We start from the raw sequence: 22,553 nt of genomic DNA on the forward strand, positions 1-22,553 counted from the left end.
TATCTATCTATCTATCTATCTATCTATCTATCTATCTATCTATCTATGTTATGGACCGAATGTTTGTGTCCTCTCAAAATCCCTATGTTGAAACCCTACCCCCAATGTAATGGATCAGGAGGGGAGCCTTTGGGAGGTAATCAGGGTTAGATGAGGTCATAGGTCTCCACCCTCAAGAATGAGTCACCAGAGAGCTTGCTTCCTCTCACTAGGAAGAGTTGAGTGCCCAGTGACAAGCAGCATCTGTGAATTAGAAAGTTGCTGTCACCACACACCAAATATTCCAGTTCCTTGACCTTGGACTCCCCAGCCTTCAGAACTGTGAAAAATAAGTGTTAGGTTTGTAAACCACCCAGTCTGTGGTATTTTTTTATAGCAGCCCAAGCTAATGCTTTATACATAAACATAAAGGTAAATATAGATATAAATAAATATATATATATATATGTAATTTCTAGAGCAACAGAAGTGTACTAGATCTTCATTTGGGCAGCGGTTGCAGATTACAAAAACTTTCAGAATTTAGTTTTACCATCTGTATGGGAAAAAATAAAGAAAGAAACCCTCCACCACTTACCATGCTGCCAATATTAATTTTATATGGACCATATACCCAATTATGAAATCTAAAATTATAAAGTTTTTAGAAGGAAAATTCAGAGAATATCTTCATATATATATATATATATATATATATATATATATATCCCTCCCTCTCCAAAAATTGAATAGACCTGTATATGAGAAAAAAACAGCCTTTTTTTTCTGTTTAAGGCCTTGCCTGTCAAAGGCCTTGAATCCAAAAGGTAGATTATATATATATATATATATACTCCTACACTTCAATAGTAAAGAAAACAACCTGATATTTGTACAAAGCTTCACAAAGGAAAATATACAAATAGTTAATAAATAGGGACACAGTCTCAGCATGATTCATTATCAGGGAACACAAATTAAAACCACAGTGAAGAAGGCCCAACACACAACACTCTAAAGGGCTAAAAATTTAAAAAGACTAAAGACACCAAATGTCAGAGAGGATGTGAAGCATCCGAACTTTCCCACCTTGCTTGGTGGAGTGTAAAATGGTACAATCACCACTGTGGTTTCTTATAAAGTACGGGTGTACCCGTTCTATAATCCAACAATAATGCTCCTTAGTATTTACCTAGATAAATAAAATACATGCCCCAAACTGACTCCTGCCACAAAGTTCCTACCTATTTTATTCATAAAAGCTCCAAATTGAAAACAACTCAAATATCCATCAAGAGGAGAATGGTGAGTATATAAAAGGAGTATTGTACAATACTACTCCACAGTAAAAGGAAGAAACTACTGATAAAGGCAATAAAATTGAAAAACCTTTAAAAACATCATGGTATACAGGAAAAATTAGACAGAAAAGTACATTAATTATAACCCCTCCTCCCACCAGTGAATTTGTCTGTGTTGTTGTCAAGAAACAATTGGTGTATAAATGTGGATCTACTTCTGGGCTCTCTTCTGTGTCTATTTTTCAGACAACAATACCACACTGTCATGATCACCCTATATTTTTCCAGTAGTCATGAGATCGAGGAATGTGATCCTCTGACCTTGTTCTTTTTAAAAGTATTTTTGTTTTCTAGGTCTTCCAGAATTGCATTTTTAACTACTCTAAGCTTTCGTCACCTTTTACCTAAAATTGAAATAGTAATCACTATTTTGCAATAAATCAGTGACTTTTAAACCACCTAGCACAGAAGTCGGTACCAATTAAATATTAATTTTCATCCCTTTTTCTCCTCTTCTTTCCTTCCCCCTCCAAAAGCCTAATAGACTTGTCTATGAGAACAACAGCCTTTCCTCTTGTGAGTTTCAAGAAGTTACAGTAAAATCCAAGAAAAGAAGATAAGGGAACTAAAATAAGCAGAAGAGGGATATTTTGCTGTAAATTTTTACTGTTTTTCCCCCCAGTTCTTTAGAAGGTCTTCATTATTACAGGATTCCATGATTCACATCACCAGTGTCTTATCTGACAGACTTCGTGGCCAAATTTAAAGTGGCTGCTCACATCCCTTTGACTTCTCGGAAGTGTTAGCTAACTCCGAATGCCACGAGGGAATTAGGGTTCCCCAAACCATTCAAGCATCAGACTCACCTAGAGGCTGCTCTTCAGCTATGTTTGGGCCTCACTTCGGACCTCTGTAGCGGTGTGCATATATACACACACCCAAGGGAGTCCGCATGCAACCAGAGAGTGAGGCCCCAAGCCCGGGACTGCCTGACATTATTAACCCAAGTCATGGAAAATTGAAGAGAAACTGGTAGAACCCAGCCAAGCAGACCAACACATACCCCAAAAGAAAGGTAGACTTTGAACAAACCGTTAATCCTAAAACAGTGCTCCATCTACCCTTAATTCAGCTTTGAAAACAGCTATGCACGATACCAAATCTGCCTCATACCCACATGAACTTTTTGAAGCCAGCATGACTATCAGACAGACAAAGGGCCACCTTTGTGGCCCTGACACTGTCCCCCCCTGCCCCGTTCAGAATGACAGTTTTCTGTCACTGTTTCCATCTGCTACACATAATAGAGATCCCAAAATAAATGATTTATACAAAAATAAATTTTTTTCTCTTGTATGTAGGTCTGAATGTAGGTAATCCATGAGATCCTCATAGCCCAGGCTCCTTCTTCCCCACACTCTATCATCCCTCATGTGCTCATCCTCATTACTCAGGAGGGCAGTCAGGGCTCCAGCCATCATATCTGCATTCCAGAGAGCAGACTGGAAAAAGGAATCAAGAAGAAAAGGGCACACTGCATAAAACATCTATCTTTTAAGGAAGGATTCTACCAGCTATTACATGATGCTGCTGCTTACATCCTATTAACTAGAATTAGCCACTTGGCCCGAATGAGTCACATGGTCACACCCATGACACACAATGGGAGCTGGAAAATGTCATTTCATCTTTATTCTTCTTCAAGCTCCTAGCTGAAGTCAGGCATTTCATTACTGTTGAAGAAGAAAACAGTGGATAGTGGGAGAAGCTAGTGGTCTTAGTCACATCTAGTTAAGAAGATATAAATCTAGGGGCACCTGGGTGGCTCAGTTGGTTAAGTGCATGACTCTTGATTTTGGCTCAGGTCGTGATCCCCGGGTCTTGGGATCGAGCCCCGCATCGGACTCCCTGCTCGGCGGGAAGCCTGCTTCTCCCTCTCCCACTCCCCCTGCTTGTGTTCCCTCTCTTGCCAAGTCTCTATCTGTCAAATAAATAAAATCTTTAAAAAATAAAATAAAATAAATAAAAATGAGCACTTGCATCATGAAAATGAAGTTACTTAATCTTGCTCTGATGGGAGAGGGAGAAGAGCCTGACATTTTGTGAACATTTCTTTGAGTACGAAAAATTCACTAACCAAGAAAGCAGTCAGACTTTTTTCCCCCTCTAAGGAATTTGTCCATTTTGTTTAAATTTTAAAATTTACTGACATAAAATTCCAGAAAAGGACAACTGCAAACTGAGGTAAGGGGTTTGGGTCCAGAAGTGGGAGCACCTCTTCCCGCAGGTCATAATGTGCGGAGCTGAGACCGCTAGTCAAGAGGTGTGCGGGTTTCTAACCCCCCCCCCCCCCGCGGTGGGGGGCGGGGTGCGGGCTTAGGTAACAGACTGTGACTTCTCACTGGAGCAACTACTGTGTCTAGATCTCTGCTCTTGGTAGGCTGTCCATCAATTTCAATTCTAGGCACACCTTATGAATGAATCACCCATCACCACACATCCCTGGAGGTCCCGTTCCGTATTCCCATCCTTGTCCCCTTATTGTGTGAAGGCAGGTTTCCTACTCACATATCCTGGTTTGAAACCAAGACTTTTCTCTCTCTCTCTGGATACAAATAAAACCAAGGAATGAGAGGCTGTGGTAGAATGTGGTATGAATGCCCAATGCATCTGGAAAGAGCTCCACTGTGCCCCCTTGTTCCTGGAGTTTGGTGCAGGGAAAGAGCCCTGGCCTTGCGCACGCGGCGTCCATTCTTCTCCTTTTCTTAACCTCAGAGATTCAGTTTCATTCAGGGTAACCATTCACCAAGCGAAAAGCCTCTAGTTCCCCACCTCTTGCAGCTAAGAATGACCAAGTGAAGTCCAGGCCAATTTGATGTGAGCAGAAGGATTCTGGGGGAGCTTTGGGGAGGCTCACACAGCTACGCACCCCTTAATCCTTCCCTCTTCCTCCTTCTCGCCCTCTGAAATGCACAGACACGAGAACACCCCAACAGAGGTTTTCCTGCGTGAGGCGGCAATGCCAGTGTTGGCCACCAGGGGGCACGCGGTCTCCCCGTTTCCCCCCTGGCCCCCACCCCCCCACCCCCCCCCGCGCCGCAAACCCCACCGCTACTCTGGGGGGGACTGAAGCCAGCGCAGCCGCACCCGGAGGTCATTCCGGCCATTCTCTGGTCCCAGCCCGACAGGCACCTTCAGTTCCGGGCATCCATCTGCACAATCCGAGCTGATCCGAGGAGGGGTGCGGGCTCCAAGATCCTCTCGGCTATTCCTTTCCGCAACTGATTGAGCCCCGATTGAAATACTGAAAAGGGCGGACGGGGCCCTGCCCTCCGGGAGCTCACATTCTGGGGGGGGGGAAAGATGAACTGCACCACAAAAACAAATGCACGCGAAAGAAAAAAAGGCCGAAAGCCGTATTTAAGTAAAGCACGGTGCGGTGAGGGAAGGCTGGGCGCCACAGGTGACACGGGAGGGGACATTCAGGCTGTGACCGCGAGTGACGAGACGAAGAAGCCGGCCCCGCACAAGCCTGAGAACGGTGCGCTGGGGGAAGGCTCATCTGTGCAGAAGTGAGTGTGGCCAGAGAAGCCACGAGAAGGGCACCAGCATGGCTGGCTGGTCAGCGGGAGAAGAGGAGAGCGGGAGGGAGGCGGGGGGCAGGGCTGGGTCTGACACACCGCATGGATGACCTAGTTCTGTGCGGAAAAGCTCCCCCAAATACAGGGGCTGGCAACGACAGACATGTATATTGGCGGGTTCCGTGGGCCAGGAATCCCGCTGGCCCTGCGAGCCTCTCCCCCGAGAAATCTCAAGAGGCTGGGGCTCGGGTCTCAGCGGAGGCTCCGAAGGGGCAGGACGACAGCTGCGCGCACTCGGGGGTGCCGGCAGGACTCGGGGTGGACCGAGGTGCCTCTCAGCTCTGGACTGCAGGAACCTCTCCAAGCACCGCCAATAAAACGTCTGCTTCTGCCTCAGAATGAGGGATGTGAGGGGAGAGAGAGAGGAGGGAAAAGAGGAGAGAACACGAGAAAGAGTGAGCGAAACAGAACTCAAAGTCATTTCCAACTCTTGGAAGTGACAGCGCATGGGAGAGAGGTCACTGAGTCCAGTCCACGCTCACGAGAAGGGACTTAGGAAGGGATGTGTCCACGAGGAGGTGGGGATCGCAGGGAGCCACCGAGGCAGAGAAGGGGAAGGCCCAAAAAGGTTCAGTGCCTTGCCCAGAACCCCAGGAAAAAGGTGCAGCCAGGTGTGAATCCAGCTGTGTCCTCCAAGTTGGGCCCTGGCTGCACTCAGGCTTCCTCAGGGGACTCTGGAAAAGACTGTGTTAGTAGAAATGGGGGGGGGGGGGCACTTGGCAGCCTGGATGGGCATTTAGCAGCCCTGTCCACACAGCATCTGGGGCAGAGGGAGCTGGGGTCACTGCCATGCTGAGTTAACACTTACACAGTTTCTGAATCTAATTCTTCATTGGACAGTTGGGAAACTGAGGCCTACAGAGAGGCAAAACCAAGGAGAAATAAAGACTTTCCCAAACAAACAGAAGTTGAGGGAGTTCATTGCCATTACACCTGCCCTACAAGAAATGGTGAAAGGCGTTCTTTAAGTGGAAATAAAAGGATGCAAATTAACATCATAAAACACTGGATATGTATGTAAAATTCACTGTTAAGAGTAAATAAATAGAAGTCATATTCTTCAATATTCTACAGAATTCACTTATAAGTCTACTTTAAAAGTTTAAAAATGCATTATAAATAAACATAACTGCAATAATTTGCTATTGGATGCATAATATGAAAACATATAAACTGTAACATCAATAACCTAAAATGTGAGGAGGGTGGGGAGTAAAAGTGGAAAGTTTAGGAATGCTATCAAAGTTAAATTCTTTTTTTTTTTTTTAAATATTTTATTTATTTATTTGACAGACAGAGACAAAGCGAGAGGGAACACAACCAGGGGGAGTGGGAGAGGGAGAAGCAGGCTTCCCACTGAGCAGGGAGCCCGATGCGGGGCTCGATCCCAGGACCCTGGGATCATGACCTGAGCCGAAGGCAGACGCTTAATGACTGAGCCGCCCAGGCGCCCCTCAAAGTTAAATTCTTACCAGTATAAAATAGAGTATTACATACATAAGATCTTAAGAAAGTATTACATACATGGCAATCCCAAGAAGAACAAAGGTGGAGGCATTACACTTCCTGATTTCAAACCATATTACACAGCTATAATAATCACAGCACTGTGGTACTGGCGTAAAAACAGACACATAGAGAGACCAGTGGAACAAAAGAGAACCCAGAAATAAACTTAATACATACAGTCAAATAACATTTGACAAGACAGCCAAGAACACTCAGTGGAGAAAAGACAGTCTCTGCATTTAATGGTGCTGGGAAAATTGGATAGTCACGTGCAAAAGAATGAAACCAGATCTCTATCTTAAACCACTCAAAAAATTAACTCAAAACGGATTAAAGACTTAAATGTAAGCCTGAAACCATAAAACTCTGAGAAGAAAACATGGAAGAGCTTGTTGCCATGGGTCTTGGAAATGATACCTTTTCTATGACACCTGTATCACAAGCAACAAAATCAAAAATAAACAAGTAGGACTACAACAAACTAAAAATCTTCTGGACAATGAAAGAAATGATCAACAAAATGGAAATGACACCTACAGAATTGGAGAAATTATTTGCAAACAACATATCTGATAAGGGATTAATATTTAAAATATGTAAAGAACACAATTCAACAGCAAAAAAAAAAAAAAATCAATGTAAAAATTGGCAAATAACCTGAATAAACATTTTTACAAAGAAGATACAGAAATGGCTAACAGGTCAACCTCACTATTTATTAGGGAAATGCAAATCAAAATCACAATCTGCTAGAATGGCTACCATCAAAAGGACAAGAGCAAACGGATGCTGGTGAGGACGGGGAGAAAGACCCGTGTGCACTGTTGGTGGGAATATAAAATGGTACAGCCACAAAGGAAAAAAGAAGCGAGATTCCTCAAAAAATTAAAACTGGAACTACCATATGATTCAGCAATCAAAAATTTATTATGTACCCAGGGGCGCCTGGGTGGCTCAGTCAGTTGAGCGTCCAACTCTTGATTTCGGCTCAGATCATGATCTCAGGGCTGTGAGAGCGAGCCCTGCGTGGGGCTCGGTGCTGAGCATGGAGCCTGCCTAAGATTTTCTCTCTCCCTCTCCCTCTGTCCTCCGCCCCCCCTCCCCGGACTTGTGCTCTCTCTCTCTCTAATAAATAAAATCTTTTTTAAAAAATTTAGTATGCATCTAAGAGAAATGAAATCATTGTTCTCAAGAGATTTTTGCAGCCTCATGTTCGTTGCAGCAATATTTAGCCAACATATAGAAACTTTGTGTCAACCAAAAGATGATTAGTTAAAGAAATTGGGGGAGATATATATATATATGGAATACCATTCAGTCATGAAAAAGAAAAGGGAAATCATGTCATTTGTGACAGCTTGGATGAGGACATTATGCTAAGTGAAATAAGTTAGAGAAAGACAAATATTGTATGATCTTACTTGTATGTAGAATCTAAAATAAGCTAACTCATAGAAAAAGAGGTCACATTTGTGGTTACCAGAGGCAAGGGATTTGGAGTGGGGGATCAGGTGAAGGTGGTCAAAAGCTGCAAATTCCAGCTATAAGACAAATAAGTTCTGAGGATGCAATGTGAAAAATCGTAACTGTAGTTAACAATACTGTATTATATATTTGAAAGTTACTAAGAGAATAGATCGTTATTTCATCACAAGGAAAATAATTGTAACAATGTGTGTTGAGGAAGGTTAATCTTATGGGGTAACAGTTTTTCAATATACACATAAATCATGTAGTACATCTAAAACTTCCACAATTACATGTCAATTATATCATAATAAACTGGAAAAACACCCATAATCTAAAATGTTACCACTGTTAGAGTGGCTTCCATTTGCACTCATATAACCATCTTTGTTATGTGTGTTTTTGTTTTTGTTTTTAAGATTTTATTTATTTATTTGAGAGAGAGAGAGCCCAAGATGGGATAGGGTCAGAGGGAGAAGCATACTCCGTGCCGAGCAGGGAGCCCGATGTGGGACTCGATCCCAGGACTCTGGGATCATGACCTGAGCCGAAGGCAGTCGCTTAACCAACTGAGCCACCCAGGCACCCTGTTATGTGTGTTTTTAAATAATTCTCTAAATGCAATACAGAATGACAATCACATCCATTCACTTAACAACACAGTTCTCTTAGTAGAAGGCGGGTAACACTATTCTAATCCTCTTTATTACATGATTTTTTTAAAAACTCTCTCTAAATGCATTACAGAAATGCTATCACATCCGTTCCTGGAATAACATTCTGGTCCAAGTAGCTTGTGTGGATCACTCAGAGAGCAAACGCTGGCACGTGAGTTTTTAGCCACTTCTCTCGTGTGTTATATAACGGCATTACACCATTACCTTGGATAACACTGTTTTCCTAGCCAGCGGGCAGCACACTTACAAACCTTGCTATTACATGTGTTGTGTTTTTTTTTAAAGATTTTGTTTATTTATTTATTTGACAGAGAGGGTGAGAGAGCACAAACAGGGGGAGTGGCAGAGGGAGAGGGAGAAGCAGGCTCCCCGCTGAGCAGGAAGCCCGATGTGGGACCCGGTCCCAGGACCCTGAGATCAGATGGTTAACTGACTGAGCCACCCAGGTGCCCATTACATGTGTTTTTAAACACTTCTCTAAATGCATTAGAGAAGAGCAATCATACCCATTCCTTGAAATAACAATCCTCTCAAAGTAGCTTCCACATAATACTCATATAACCATCTTTACTATGTGAATGACAGAATGTGTCCAGCATACATTCCTGGAATAACACTCTTGTCACTGTAGCGTGCAAGCAGAACTGTTTTGTGTTTCAGTCTCAGCCTGGTGATAACCAGTGTGGCCGGGCCGGCCTGTGTGGTTCTTAGTATGATTGCAAGATGCCCTCACCAATAACCATCAGGAAACTTTGAAAAAAAACAACAACAGGTTTATTACTTACAAGTCCTAGAAATTACATGCACACCTGAGGCCACACTTCAAGGTTGCAGGTGGGGGAGGGGAGCTAGAGTTCTGCTTTTATTGGAGTCCAGGGTGGGGGCCTAGGGTTTCGTGGGCTCACTTTTTATTGGTAAATTCTAAACATAACAGTGGAAATCTAAAGCATGGGAAGAAAAAAAACAAGTGGCCCAAATGGTCAGTTACCAAACCAACAGAGATAAACACAGGAGCCTCAGGGGTGGGGTGCAGGCCAGACCTGAGAGCCACCTCAGAATGGATGCCTCTTTGGAGTGGACCCTCAGCAATCAAAGCATATGTCAGGTGCTTGCATTACAAACAGAGAAAACCCAACTGTCCAGCCTTATGCTCCAAGCACCCTTACAAATACATATGATTTAAAACACTTCTCTACATTCAATACAAAAAAGATATCACATCCACTCCCTGAAATAACTCTTCTCAAAGTAGAATTCAAGCAGCACTCTTAGATCCATTCTTATTACATGTGGTTTTAAATTCTCTTCAAAATGCCTTACAGGATGGATAGTACATCCGCGCACTGAAATAACAATCCTCTCAATGATGGATTTATATATCACTCTAACAATGATCTTTTCTCCATTGAGTATTCTTGGTTCCCTTGTCAAAAATTAGTTGACAGTGTAGACATGCATTTATTTCTGGGCTCTCGATTTATTTCTATTAGTCTATATGTCTGTTTTATACCAGTACCATACTGTTTTGATCACCTTAGCTTTTTTTTTTTTTTTTAAGATTTTATTTATTTCATAGAGACACAGCGAGAGAGGGAACACAAGCAGGGGGGAGTGGGAGAGGGAGAAGCAGACTCGCCACTGAGCAGGGAGCCCAATGTGGGGCTCAATCCCAGGACCCTGGGATCATGACCTGAGCTGAAGGCAGCCACTTAATGAGTGATCACCTTAGCTTTATAAGATAGCTTGAAATCAGGAAATGTGAACCTCCCATAGGATTGCTTTTGCTATTCAGGGTCTTTAGTTATTCCATATAAAATTTTGGGATAATTTTTTTTCTACTTCTGTAAAAATTTCCATTGGAATCTTCATAGGAATTGCACTGAATCTATAGATGGCTTTGGTTAATATCGAGATTTCAAAAATATTAATTCTTGTATCAATGAATATGGAATGCCTTTCCATTTATTTGTGTTTTCTTCAATTTCTTTCATCAATGTCTTACAGTTTTCAGTGAAGAGACCTCTCATCTCTTTGGTTAAATTTATTCCTAGGTATTTTACTGTTTTTCATGCTACCATGTATAGCAGAGTTTTATTTTTGAAAAATTTTTTTTAGTGTATAGAAATGCTGCTAATTTTGTATCCTACAACTTTCCTGAAATCATTGCTTAGCTCTAACAATATTTTGGTGGAGTCTATAGGATGCTCTCTATTTAAAATCATGCCATCTGCAAACATAGACAGTTTTACTTCTTCCAATCCTATTCTGACACCTTTTATTTCTTTTCCTTGCCTAAGTGCTCTTCCAGTATTATGCTGAATGGGAGTGGTGACACGGGACACCCCATCTTCTTTCTGATCTTAGAGGGAAGCTTTCAGACTTTCACCATTGAGTATGATATTAGCTGTGGGCTTGTCATATCCACTCTTCTATAATTAATTTGTTATGAGTTTTTGTCAGGAACAGATGTTAAATTTTGTCAAATGCTCTTTTTACATCTATTGAGATGATCATATGATTTTTTTCTTTTGTTCTTTTAATGTGCTCTATCACCTTTCTTGATATTCATATGCTAAATTATCCTTGCATCCCAGGGATAATTCCCACTTGAACATGGTAAAAAATCCTTTCAATATGCCACTAAATTCGGTTTGTTGGTATTTTATTGAGAATTTTTGCATCTATATTCATCAGAAATATTGGCTTATGGTTTTCTTTTGTTGTAGTGCCCTTTTCCGGCTTTGGTGTCAGGGTAATGCTGGCCTCAGAGAATGAATTAGGAAGTATTCCTTCCTCTTCTGTTTTTTGGACTAGCTTGAGAAGGATAGGTATTGCTACATTCCCATATGTTTTGGTATGTTGTCTTTCTATTTTCATTTGTCTCAAGATACTATTTTACCCATTAAATTTATTTTTTCATACACTGGTTTTTGAGGGAGTATTATTTAATTTCCATGTATTTGTGAGTTTTTCCAATTACCTTCCTGTTATTTTTTTAAATTCATACCATTGTAGTCAGAGAAAATACTTGGTATGATTTCAATCTCCTTGAATTTGCTAAGACTTGTTTTGTGGGCTAACATATGGTCTACCCTAGAAAGTTCCATGGGGGCTTGAGAAGAATGTGTATTCTGCTGTTGTTGGATAGAATGCTCTGTGTATGTCCATTAAGTCCATTTGGTCCATAGTGATGTTCAAACCTGCTGTTTCCTGGTTGATTCTCTCTCTGGATGATCTATCCTTTTTGAGAGAGGGGTATTAAAGTACCCTAATATTATTGTATTGCTGTTTATTTTTCCTTTTAGCTCTGTTAATTTTACTTTATGTATTTAGTTGCTTTAATGTTGGGTGCATAGGATATATACAAATATTATATCTTCTTGATGGGTTGATGCTTTTACTGTTATATAATGAACTTTTCTCTTTTTACTATTTTTAAAGTTGATTTTGTCTGATATAAATATAGCTATCTCTGCTATTTTGGTTACCATTTGCATGAAATATCTTTTTCATCCCTTTGCTCTCGGTCTGTATGTGTCTTAATGCTAGTCTCTTGTAGGCAGCATATTGTGAGATTTTATTGTTTTATCCATTCAATCATTCTATGTCTTTGAAGAAGCCATCTTTACATTAAAGTAGTATTGATAGGTAGGGACTTACAATTGCCATTTTGTTCATCATTTTCTGACTCTTGTAGAGTCCGACTGTTCCTTGCTTCTTACCCATTTGTGTTTTGATGTCTTTTGGTCGGTATGCTTTGACTTCTTTATGATGTTCCTCAGTATAAATGCCATAGGTTTTTCCCTTGCGGTTACCATGAAACATATAAGGTATCTCAAAATTATAAGTCTATTTTAAACAGATAACAACTTAAATTCAACTGATAACTACTTTAACTCAACTTGATTGTTGAATTGACTTAAATGTTAACTTAAACGTTGAATTTAAGCTTTATACTTTTACTTCTCTCTCACACATTCTCATTATTGGTGTTAGAGTTTACATATTTTTATATTGTATACCCAGTAAATGGTTATTGTATTCATGGTTATTTTTACTAAGTTTTTTTGTTTTTAACTTTTAAACTAGCATTGTTAGGGAATTATGTACCACCACAGAATAAGCCTAAGACCACACATACACCAAAAAAAGAGCCTTGCAGGGCTTGGAGCTGGTCTCCCTTTCACCCAGTCAAGGGAGCTAATATATAGCCCACACCTACTCCTGAATGTAGATGCCCACCCCACCTGATGAAAAAGCCTGACCTGAGCACCTGGGAAGCTGCCTAACCCAACGGCACTTGAGTGGAGATCATGGCCAGCAGCACTGTACATCTACAGTGAGGACGCTGGCTCCATCTGGCCAGGGAACCTGGGACATATTTCTGCCTGACCAGCTCCCCAGACAAGAGTTTTGCCAGCCTGGAGGCCTGTTCTGCGGCCCTGCCTGGGCAGGGAAGCTACTCTCCTGCTCTGCCTACCACTGAATACAACCTCCACCTATTCTCACTGCAGAAGTTAGTACAGGCAGCTCAATAACCTCCTCAGGAACCCTTCACTCTCAGCATACCATCCTCAGTCCACCATCCACCTCTGCGAGTTGCAAGACAGAACTAAGTGCCAAGTCCAGACATAAACCGTTTCAGCTGGGCAAGAAAGAAACCTTTTCCAGAAGTTTCCAGAACACTTTTGCAAACAACTCTGGTGAGAACTAGAACACGTATCGATCCCAAACAACTCTCTGAGAGGAGTGTCTTTTGTGACTGGCTTACTCCAGTCAACCTTTACCTCTGAACCTTCCCAGGCTAAGGTGAAAAACAAGTTAATGCTCTGCCATCAAGAGAAAAATGAGTGTTGGGTAGAGTCTGTAAGAACCTATCAATTGTTTGGAAGTTAATTTAAGAAATAACAGCTAACACATACACAGCTCTTCTTAAATTGCCCCTATGAGCGAGACACTATCAATGTCCCCATTTTACAGATGAGAGTCTGAGTACAGACAGTAATGTGTCTCAAATCTATTAAGTGATAGAGCCAGACACATCGTAAGAACCCAGGCAATCTGATCTCTAATTCTACAGCCTCCCCTATACTGGAGAAGAAATGAGTAAGAGAAAATATGTATATACAACATCATAATACAAATGTAGATGGTTCCTGTTATACTGGGGCTATGCAACTCATACCTAAGTAGATTTCTCATTGGAACATTTCAGCTGGATATTTTCTTCATATAATGGAAACCAATAGTGTTTGAACTCAAGTAGTACTGTCCACATCTGCTTTCATTAATTAACTTGATATTGCTTATTTTTTCAAAGATTTAGAGAGAGAGAACATGCATGGGCAGGGGAAGGGGCAGAGGGAGAGAGAGCGAATCCATAAGCAGAATCCCCAGCTGAGTGTGGAACCTGACTCGGGGCTCAATCCCAGGCCCCCAAGATCAGGACCTGAGCCGAAACCAAGAGTCGGCTGCCCAACCGACTGAGCCACCCAGGCACACCGATACTGCTTATTCTGTGTAATTAGTACTTTCATTACACCTACTGGTGGACCCTGAGGCAGGTGAAAACCTCATAGACACAATGTCTGAATTCTTTATTGAAAACTCAATACATAACACTGGCCATATCCACTTTTATATGCCAGGAAACTGTGAGAGAACACATAGGAGATGTGGTAAAATTGTGGAGTATTATTTCACTTAACATATATATCGAATAAGATAAATTGGTCAGCTTTTAATAAGGAACACCATTGTTATCTGTCACATAGTGAAGGGAACAAAATATTTTACGTAGTAAACTCACAGAGATAAGCACTTATCACACAGGGATTCTTCACACACATGCTCACTGCTGTTATCCTAATTATTCATCGTGTGCTGTTTTTAAGTGAGATGGGAAGCTGCTGGAGGAATCTTAGAGAGCGAACAATGTCAGACTTTCTGCTTTTATTAAGGAACATTTACACTCAAACATGAATATATATAAATAATTCACAATAAATTTTGTAAATTGAATACACCTACAATCAATATTGAGATAAAAAGAATACTATTAGCACCAGAGAAGCCCCCTTAAGTCAATCTCTGCAACCTGCCACCATCCAGGCAACCACCATCCCAACTTCTAACACCATGTATTACATCCGCCTGCTTCTTGAGTGGAAAAACACAGCACTTACTCTTCTGTGTTGTTTCTTTTGCATGCATACAATTGTGGTTCATTCATTACTACTGCTGTAGAATACAGCACTGAACGAAGAGCACAATTTATGCACGCATTTCAGTGTTGGTGCCCGTTCATGCTATTTCTACTTCTTCTGGGCTATTGAGAATACTACCACCATGATTATTCTTTCAGGAAACATATATTTCTGTTCGAGATACACCTAGAAGTATAATTACACAGCCAAAATTTACATGTATGTTCAGCTTTAGAAAGAGTCCATTTTTCCAAAGTGCACAACTTACATTCCCACCAAACTTTTATTAGTCCCAGTTGCTTCAGATCTTCATTATCAGTTGGTGTTTTATCACTGTAGTCATTCTGGTGTGCAGTGGTATTGCATTTTTGTTAGAATTTGCTTTTCCTTGATGACTAATGAAATTGAGCAACTTTCCACATTTACTGATCATTTAAGTATACTCTGTGAATTATGTTCAATCTGCTGCTCATTTTTCTTTTTCTTGCTGATTTGTTGGAGTTCCTTCTATATTCTGTAGAAGAGTCCTTGGTTTGAGATATGCATTGCAATTATCTTCTCCCAGTCTTTTAACTCCTATGTTTTTTTTTGGTTTTTGTTTTTGAACAAACAGTTCTTAATTCTAATGTAGTCGAATTTATCTATGGTTTTTGTTTCTTGTTTAAGGTATCTTAGCCAAAGTCATGATGCTCACCTATATTTTCTTCTGAAAGTGTTACCTTTCACATTTAGATGTACAATCCATACGAAACGAGTTTCTGTGTATGGTGGGTGGCTACAAAGTGTTTTTCTTACACATAGAGAGAGCCAATTAACCCAGCACCATTTATCAAAAATGCCATCTTTTTACCACAATATCACAGTGTCACCTTTGTCATAGACTAATATATTGGGGCCTGTTTCTGGGCATTGTTTATGCTTGTGCCTATACCACCATTTTGATATCCAGCAATCTAAGTCCTGTAGATTTATTTTTCTATTTTCAGGTTGTCTTAGCTATGGTTAGTCATTTCATCTGCATATACATTTTAAATTCAGACTTGCTAATTTCTAATTAGCTGCTAGATGGTTTTTAGGGTTGCACTGAATCTACCATTCAATTTGGGGAGGGGGGAATGAATCTTCAAAGTCATCAACACAGTGAGTATATCCTTCCATTTATTTTGGTCTTCAACATCCCTTAATTTGGCAATGAAGTTTTTAGATTTCTAGAACTTACTGTTTTAGGACTATTGTAAACCTAACAGCAATGTAACAGTAGTTAAAGTGTACATCTTGATATAATTTAATACACCTGTATAAGCATCACCACAATGTAGTGAACTTATCACCCGCAGGGATCACTGCCTAATGTCCACTGACATGAAAACAATTATCTCCTAGATTTTATCTGTTTCCCTTTTCCCTGTGTTTTTAGGCAGGCAGGTAAATCTGGTCTCTGCTACCCTATCCTGGGTGGATACAACTTTCCTGGTATCACTTATTTTCTATTTGTAGTTTATATATAGAAACAATTTTTGTACAGTGAGTTTGCTAATTCACTTACTTCTAATAACGTCTCCATAGATTTTTTTCCACATTTCTATGCAATGATACCACCTACCAATAATGAGTTGTGCTTCAATCTCCCCAGTTTTATGCCTTACACTTCTTTTTCCTTTTTGCCTTACTGATAAGCTAGAGCCTTCAGTCCTATGTTAAACAGAAGTGGTAATAAGCATTCTTGTCTCATTCATATCAGGAAGAGATATCTCAGTATTTGTCTACTTGGTATGGTGTTTGCTGTATGTTGGTTTCCTTGTTTTTGACGAGCTTTCCTTCCATTCCTAGTTTTGTTTTTTTAACCACAAATGGGTGTAAAGTTTTATCAAATTTGTTTTCTGCATCTATTGAATTAATCAAGTGGCTTTACTTGCTTTTTCTACCGATGTGGTAGGTTACGTCAATTAACTTGAACTTTTAAATATTTATTCTGAAATAATTTCACACTTAAAAAAGTCACAAGCATAATACCAAAAAGACTCCCATAATCCCCTCACTCCGATTCCCCTAACTGCACTGCGCCTCCTCCATCTGTCCCTCGCATACTTGCACTCACACACACAAATTATTAGTCTTTCTCTAAAGCATCTGAAAATAAGCTGCAGACATGAGGCTCCATTACCCCTACCTACTCCAGGGTGTATCTTCCACTAAGGCACCCAACAATCATCCAAGTCAGGAGATAAACACTGATAAACACCACCATCCAATCCATATGCTGAATTTTGCCAACTGTTCTAACAATGTCTAGTCTTCCTTTTTGTTATTTTAAAATATCTCCAGTCTCAGAGTACCTGGGTGGCTCTGTCGGTTAAGAGTCCAACTCTTGGTTTTGGCTCAGGTCATGATCTCAGAGTCGTGAGATCAAGCCCCACATAGGGCTCCCCACTCAGCAGGAAGTCTGCTTGAAGATTCTTTCCCTCTGCCCCTCCCCCTACTCACTTGATCACTCACTCTCTAAAGTAAATAAATAAATCTTTAAAATAGATCAGTCTCCTCCAATCTGGAGTTTTCATGTCCTTCACATTTTTAAAGACAATAGGCTTTGCATTCAGTAAAATAACCTTTCAAATGGGTTCACCTGGTATCTCCTCAGCATGGTCATGCTTTCTTGGCAAAAATACCACATAGATGATGCTGGCTCTTCTCAGGGCATCCCATCAGGGGACACATCGTGTTGACCTGTCCTACTCCACTGGTGAGGTGAACTTTGATCACCTAATCATGTTGGTTTCTGCCGGGTTTAATCATAAAATCACCACTTTCACCTTTGCAGCTGATTAGTATTTTGTGGGGAAATATCTGAAGATTATGTTAATATCATATTCTTCATCAAACCTCTACCCACACACTCTAGCCTATGTTGGCAACTACCACCTAAATCAACCACCACTCTGATGGCTGCTATGGTGTTTTCCTATTTCCATTATTCTCCCTACATTAATTGGCATCTTCTGTAAAGAAAAGTTTTCCCTTCTCCTCCATGAATTTACTCATTTATTTATATCACTATAAATTAATGGATTCACATTTTATTAAGTCTCTTGTATTCTGATGCTATCATTATTTTTTGTCCGAACGGTCTCAAATTTGGCCAGTGGAACCTGTCCAAGATGGTACTTTTGTCTCCAAGAGTCTCTGAACATTTTCTGTCTGGTAGGTAAGATGATTCAGGTTCATCTTATATTTCTTCCTATCTCTGACCTGGAACCTGCCATCACTCCAGAAACTTGGTCTCTTTTTTGGTGGAGGACAGCATTTAGAAATTAGTAAACTGGCACCTGGGTGTGCTCACTGCTTCTGGGGTATCACTGTGTGCAGGCCCTCTCAGCAGATAGATCCATAAAACACACACACACACGCACACACACAACTCCTATGAGTTACGTTTCAATCCAACACTCCGGGGTTTTCTAACTTTCCCCTTCTCCATTTCTATGAAAGCCTCCTCCAGTCTGGCTCTCATCATCCGCAATACATTTTACTTGCTCAGTGTTAAGTATTTCAGCCATGCCGATCGTCTCTTCCAGCTGCCCTCAACACTCCTGATGCAGGTGTGCACCTCACCACAATACCTTTCTCATCCCCCAACGCAGGCCTGTTCTGACGTCCACTCTAGGAAGGGAAGGCAAGAGAGAAATACAGGAAGCACGAGGGAGAAAGGAGAACGTGAGAGGAAGAACTGGCCAAACTGATTTCATTTTAAATATTAAATCCTTTGGCTCCTCTAATAAACATTACTTGGTCCATGGATATGACTGGATTTTTTTAAATTTAGGATTATGCACCTTAATTCATAAAATACTGGTAACTTTACTTTCCTGAAATGTCTTTTACAGGTTTTGGTATCAAGGTTATACTGAGCTCACAAAATGAATTAGAAAAGTTCCATCTTCCTTTCTCTGGAAAAATTCATAAAAGCTTGGTATCATTTCCTTCTTAAATATTTGGAATAACTACAGTGAAGCCATCTGTTCTTAAGAGTTTTCTTTCCGGGCACGTTTCTGTTTTTTTGTTTGTTTGTTTTTTTAAATACCAGGCATCGTTTGCAATTGCAATAAGGTACAATCTACCTCTGATATGACCTTGCTTTTACTGATAGCATGCTGTGCTCAGCAAGGGCCCAACCTACTGGCAGTTCCCAAATTCTAATCATTTTTTCTTAGTACTGAAAAAAAATCTACTTTCAGCTTTGCTTTTCAGGCTCCTGGCCTGTGCTGAGTCAGTCTTCTAAAAATTTCTTTAAAAACTGTCTATGTGTCTGACCTCTAATGTTTAGGAATTTTTCACTCCAGCCTTGACGGCCAAAAGCTCTGCTGGCTCTCGTCTCTGCCCTCCTAAGAGTTCCAGCCTCCACCTGAGCCATGCTCAATACTCAGGCTCCTCCCTGTGGCCAGAACTGGCAAGTGCTCCCAGGTAAAACAGCTGCATTTTGCCCGTGTACTTTCTATGATTCACTCCTCTCCTGAATGTTACCTCTAGTCCTCTTTGCTTCTGCAGCAATAGGCTGCATTCAAATAGATGCTTTTTGTGATATTTTTCTAGTTGTTCTCAGTTAGTACACTGATCTGCTGTAAGCTACTATAACCCACCCAGTAGTAGTATCTACTTGTGCTTTTTTAAAGCTCTATATTTAAGAATGCATTTTCATATATAAATGTTTCAGTTTTTTTAAATTGTTACATCACATATGAAAGGTGTTAAGTATGTGGAGAAAGAGAGTTGGGTACAGTAAGTCACTCACAACAGGATGACACTTGCCAGGGAAGAAACCACCTATGCTCCACACTCACTTTTCCTACATTCACTATGTTGCATGCATAGCAACTCACCTTTCCCCTTTGATCCACTATTCCAGGATGAGCCACTCAAAATCAGTCTATCCCAGAATTACTAAAACATCCTGCTGGCAAGCTACTCCTACATGTGTCACCAGATCCAAAATCTCTCTCTTTTACCTAGACATCAGAAAGTCCTGTTGGTGGGTCCTCTTGCTAAAAATCTTCTCTTGTTCTGCATATGCCTGAGCAATAAGCCTCTGACGTGCTTACAACTGTGCTCCCAGTATGGTGTGTTTTCACGTCTAATACCTTAAACAGAGGGGAACAACGGACCTGGCAAGGGGCCAAAGTGTATCTTTACAAAAATAAAACACTATTTCTAAATGAAAAGTTCTCCACATTTCCTCAATTGCTAGAAACCCTTCAAAATCTCTGATGTATAAGCTTAGATTTAACTTAAAGCTTCCACATATTTAAAATATTTTCTCTAGTAACTTCCAACATCGACCAGATCCTACTTCAAGCACTTCACACAAGTCATCACCTCAGAGTAAATGTTTTCCTATAGTTTCCTATAATTTGTGCATTTTCTAAGGCCCGTGGATAAAGTGTTCTCTACCCTATGAATGCTGATAGAGGTTTCTAACTTATGTGTTTTCTTTGATGTTTAGTGAGGTGTGGCTTTGGGCAAAAGGTTCCCTATATTCATTCACCAATAGGTTTTCTCCACTGAGTTTTCTGATATACAGTATGGTTCAAATTCCAACACAAAAGTTTTCTATATTCCATAGCTTCATATCATTCTCTCCCCTCTGTAAATTCTCTGCTATATTGTGAGAACTGACTTTAGACCAAAGATGTTCTTAAAATCATTGTATCAATGGATTTTTCTCCCCATTTGTGTTCTTTTTCTATAAACTCTTGACTTCACCCAGAGTGATTTCCCTCATTTATTACATTTATAGGGTTTCTCCCCAAATGTGTTCGTTGATGTACCGTGAGTTTAGACTTCACATAGAATGATTTTCCACAAACATTACATTCATAGGGCTTTTCCCCCGTGTGTGTTCTATGATGTGCAATGAGTTTTGACTTTACACAGAATGATTTTCCACATTCATTACATTCATAAGGTTTCTGTCTTACGTGAGTTCTCTGATGAACAATTAGGGCTGACTTCTGACGGAAATTTTTCCCACATTCATTACATCCAAAAGGTTTCTCTCCTGTGTGTCTTCTCTGATGTTCTGTGAAACCCGAGTAGTAGCAGAAAAATTTTCCACATTCAATACATTCATAGGGTTTCTCACCTGTGTGAGTTCTCAGATGTTTGGTAAGAGTTGACTTCTCAGAGAAGGATTTCCCACATTCGTTACATTCATAAGGTTTTTCCCCTGTGTGAGTTCTTTGATGTTTAATGAGGTCTGATTTTCTGAGAAAGGCCTTCCTACATTCATAACATTCATAGGGCTTCTCCCCTGTGTGTGTTTTTTGATGTACAGTAAGGACGGACTTAAATGAGAAGGCTTTCCCACATTCACAACACTCATATGGTTTCTCCCCTGTGTGTTTTCTCTGATGTTGAGTGAGGGTAGACTTTTCACTGAAGGATTTCCCACATTCCTGACATTCAAAAGGTTTCTCCCCTGTGTGAATTCTCTGGTGTTTAATGAGGTCTGAATTCTTGTAGAAAGTTTTCCCACATTCATGACATTCACAAGATTTTTCCCCTGTGTGTGTTCTCTGATGTCTTGTGTGGGCTGACTTCTGGTTGAAGGTTTTTCCACATTCATGACATTCATAAGGTTTTTCTCCTATGTGTGTTCTCTGCTGTACACCAAAGACTAACTTTTCACTAAAAAGTGTTCCACATTCATTATATTCAAGTATATTGTCAATTGAGTGGGTTCTCTGAATTGGAATGAGGTTTGACTTCTGGCTGAAAGGCTGAACACTCTGATGCTCAAAGAGAATGGATTCCTCAAAGAAGTTTTCTCCACATTCATTAAATTCACAGTGATTCTCTCTTGGATGTGTTCTCTGATGAGCAATGAGAGATGACATATCACAGAAGATCTTCCCATATTCAGTGTATTCACAGGTATTCTTCCCTGTGTAAGCTTTCTTATTTACAACAAGGAGTGAATTCTCATGGAAAGCTTTCCTACATTCACTGTATTCAAAAGGTTGCTCCAAAATTTGAATTTTCTGATGGTGAACAAAGTCGTCATTAAGGTGGAAGCCATTCCCATTTTTATTATATTCATAAGGTTTCTCTTCAGAATGAATTCTTTCATATTTATCATTATGGAGCCAATTTCTACCTTTGTTAAACTCATTGAACTTCTTTCTTGAATAGTTTCTACTGTTATTAATTGATTCTGAAATATAAATAGAGGAACAAGGAAGATTAGTTGACAAGGATATTTAGGAGAAACAAAATTAATTAGGTTTCGGGGAGTGGACAAGCTTAGTTCATTATCTCCTCATGTCTCGATTATAACAACAGTATACACACTTCCAGTCTCATCTCTCTTTTCCATTCCACACAATAACAACAAATCAAATTTCTAAGACCTCTAATTCAAAAGGGAATGGTACGATAACGCTATCTCTAGTATCTCTAATTCTGTTTCTAGCTCTGATGCACCGGGAATAAAAACACACAACAAAATAGCAAAAACAATGAGTGGTCAAGCCATCCTTGCCACAGGATCAGATTTACAGCTCTTTTGATTTATAGTATTTTCCCTTTATTCCATCAGAGTTGTTCAATAGTGTGGACTTCTCCTGGCCATCAAACCCTAAACCCTCTTCCAATGTTTTCTGGCTTTCTCCCAACCAAATCTCACCTCATTTAACATTAGTCTTCAATCCTGCAAATATATATATATATATATATATATATATATAGACTAATGTTAAATGAGGTGAGATTTGGTTGGGAGAA

At 40.2% G+C, this 22,553-nt stretch overlaps 1 protein-coding gene across 3 annotated transcripts in view; it reads right to left on the bottom strand.

Annotated features, from left to right (window-relative positions):
• Nucleotides 1-17,241: 17,241 nt before the first annotated feature.
• Nucleotides 17,242-22,553, bottom strand: part of LOC116648389 (zinc finger protein 37A-like) — a 27,134-nt gene continuing 21,822 nt past the window's right edge. For all 3 annotated transcript variants that reach the window (XM_032430347.1, XM_032430349.1, XM_032430348.1), the window contains one exon: nucleotides 17,242-21,984. In XM_032430347.1, coding sequence (XP_032286238.1) covers nucleotides 20,531-21,984 — 1,454 coding nt within the window. In that variant the 3' untranslated portion in view covers nucleotides 17,242-20,530. The remainder of the gene's footprint in view (nucleotides 21,985-22,553) is intronic.

This window comes from Phoca vitulina, unplaced genomic scaffold (assembly GCF_004348235.1).
Source record: "Phoca vitulina isolate PV1807 unplaced genomic scaffold, GSC_HSeal_1.0 scaffold43, whole genome shotgun sequence".
In the NCBI taxonomy this organism is placed as follows: domain Eukaryota; kingdom Metazoa; phylum Chordata; class Mammalia; order Carnivora; family Phocidae; genus Phoca; species Phoca vitulina.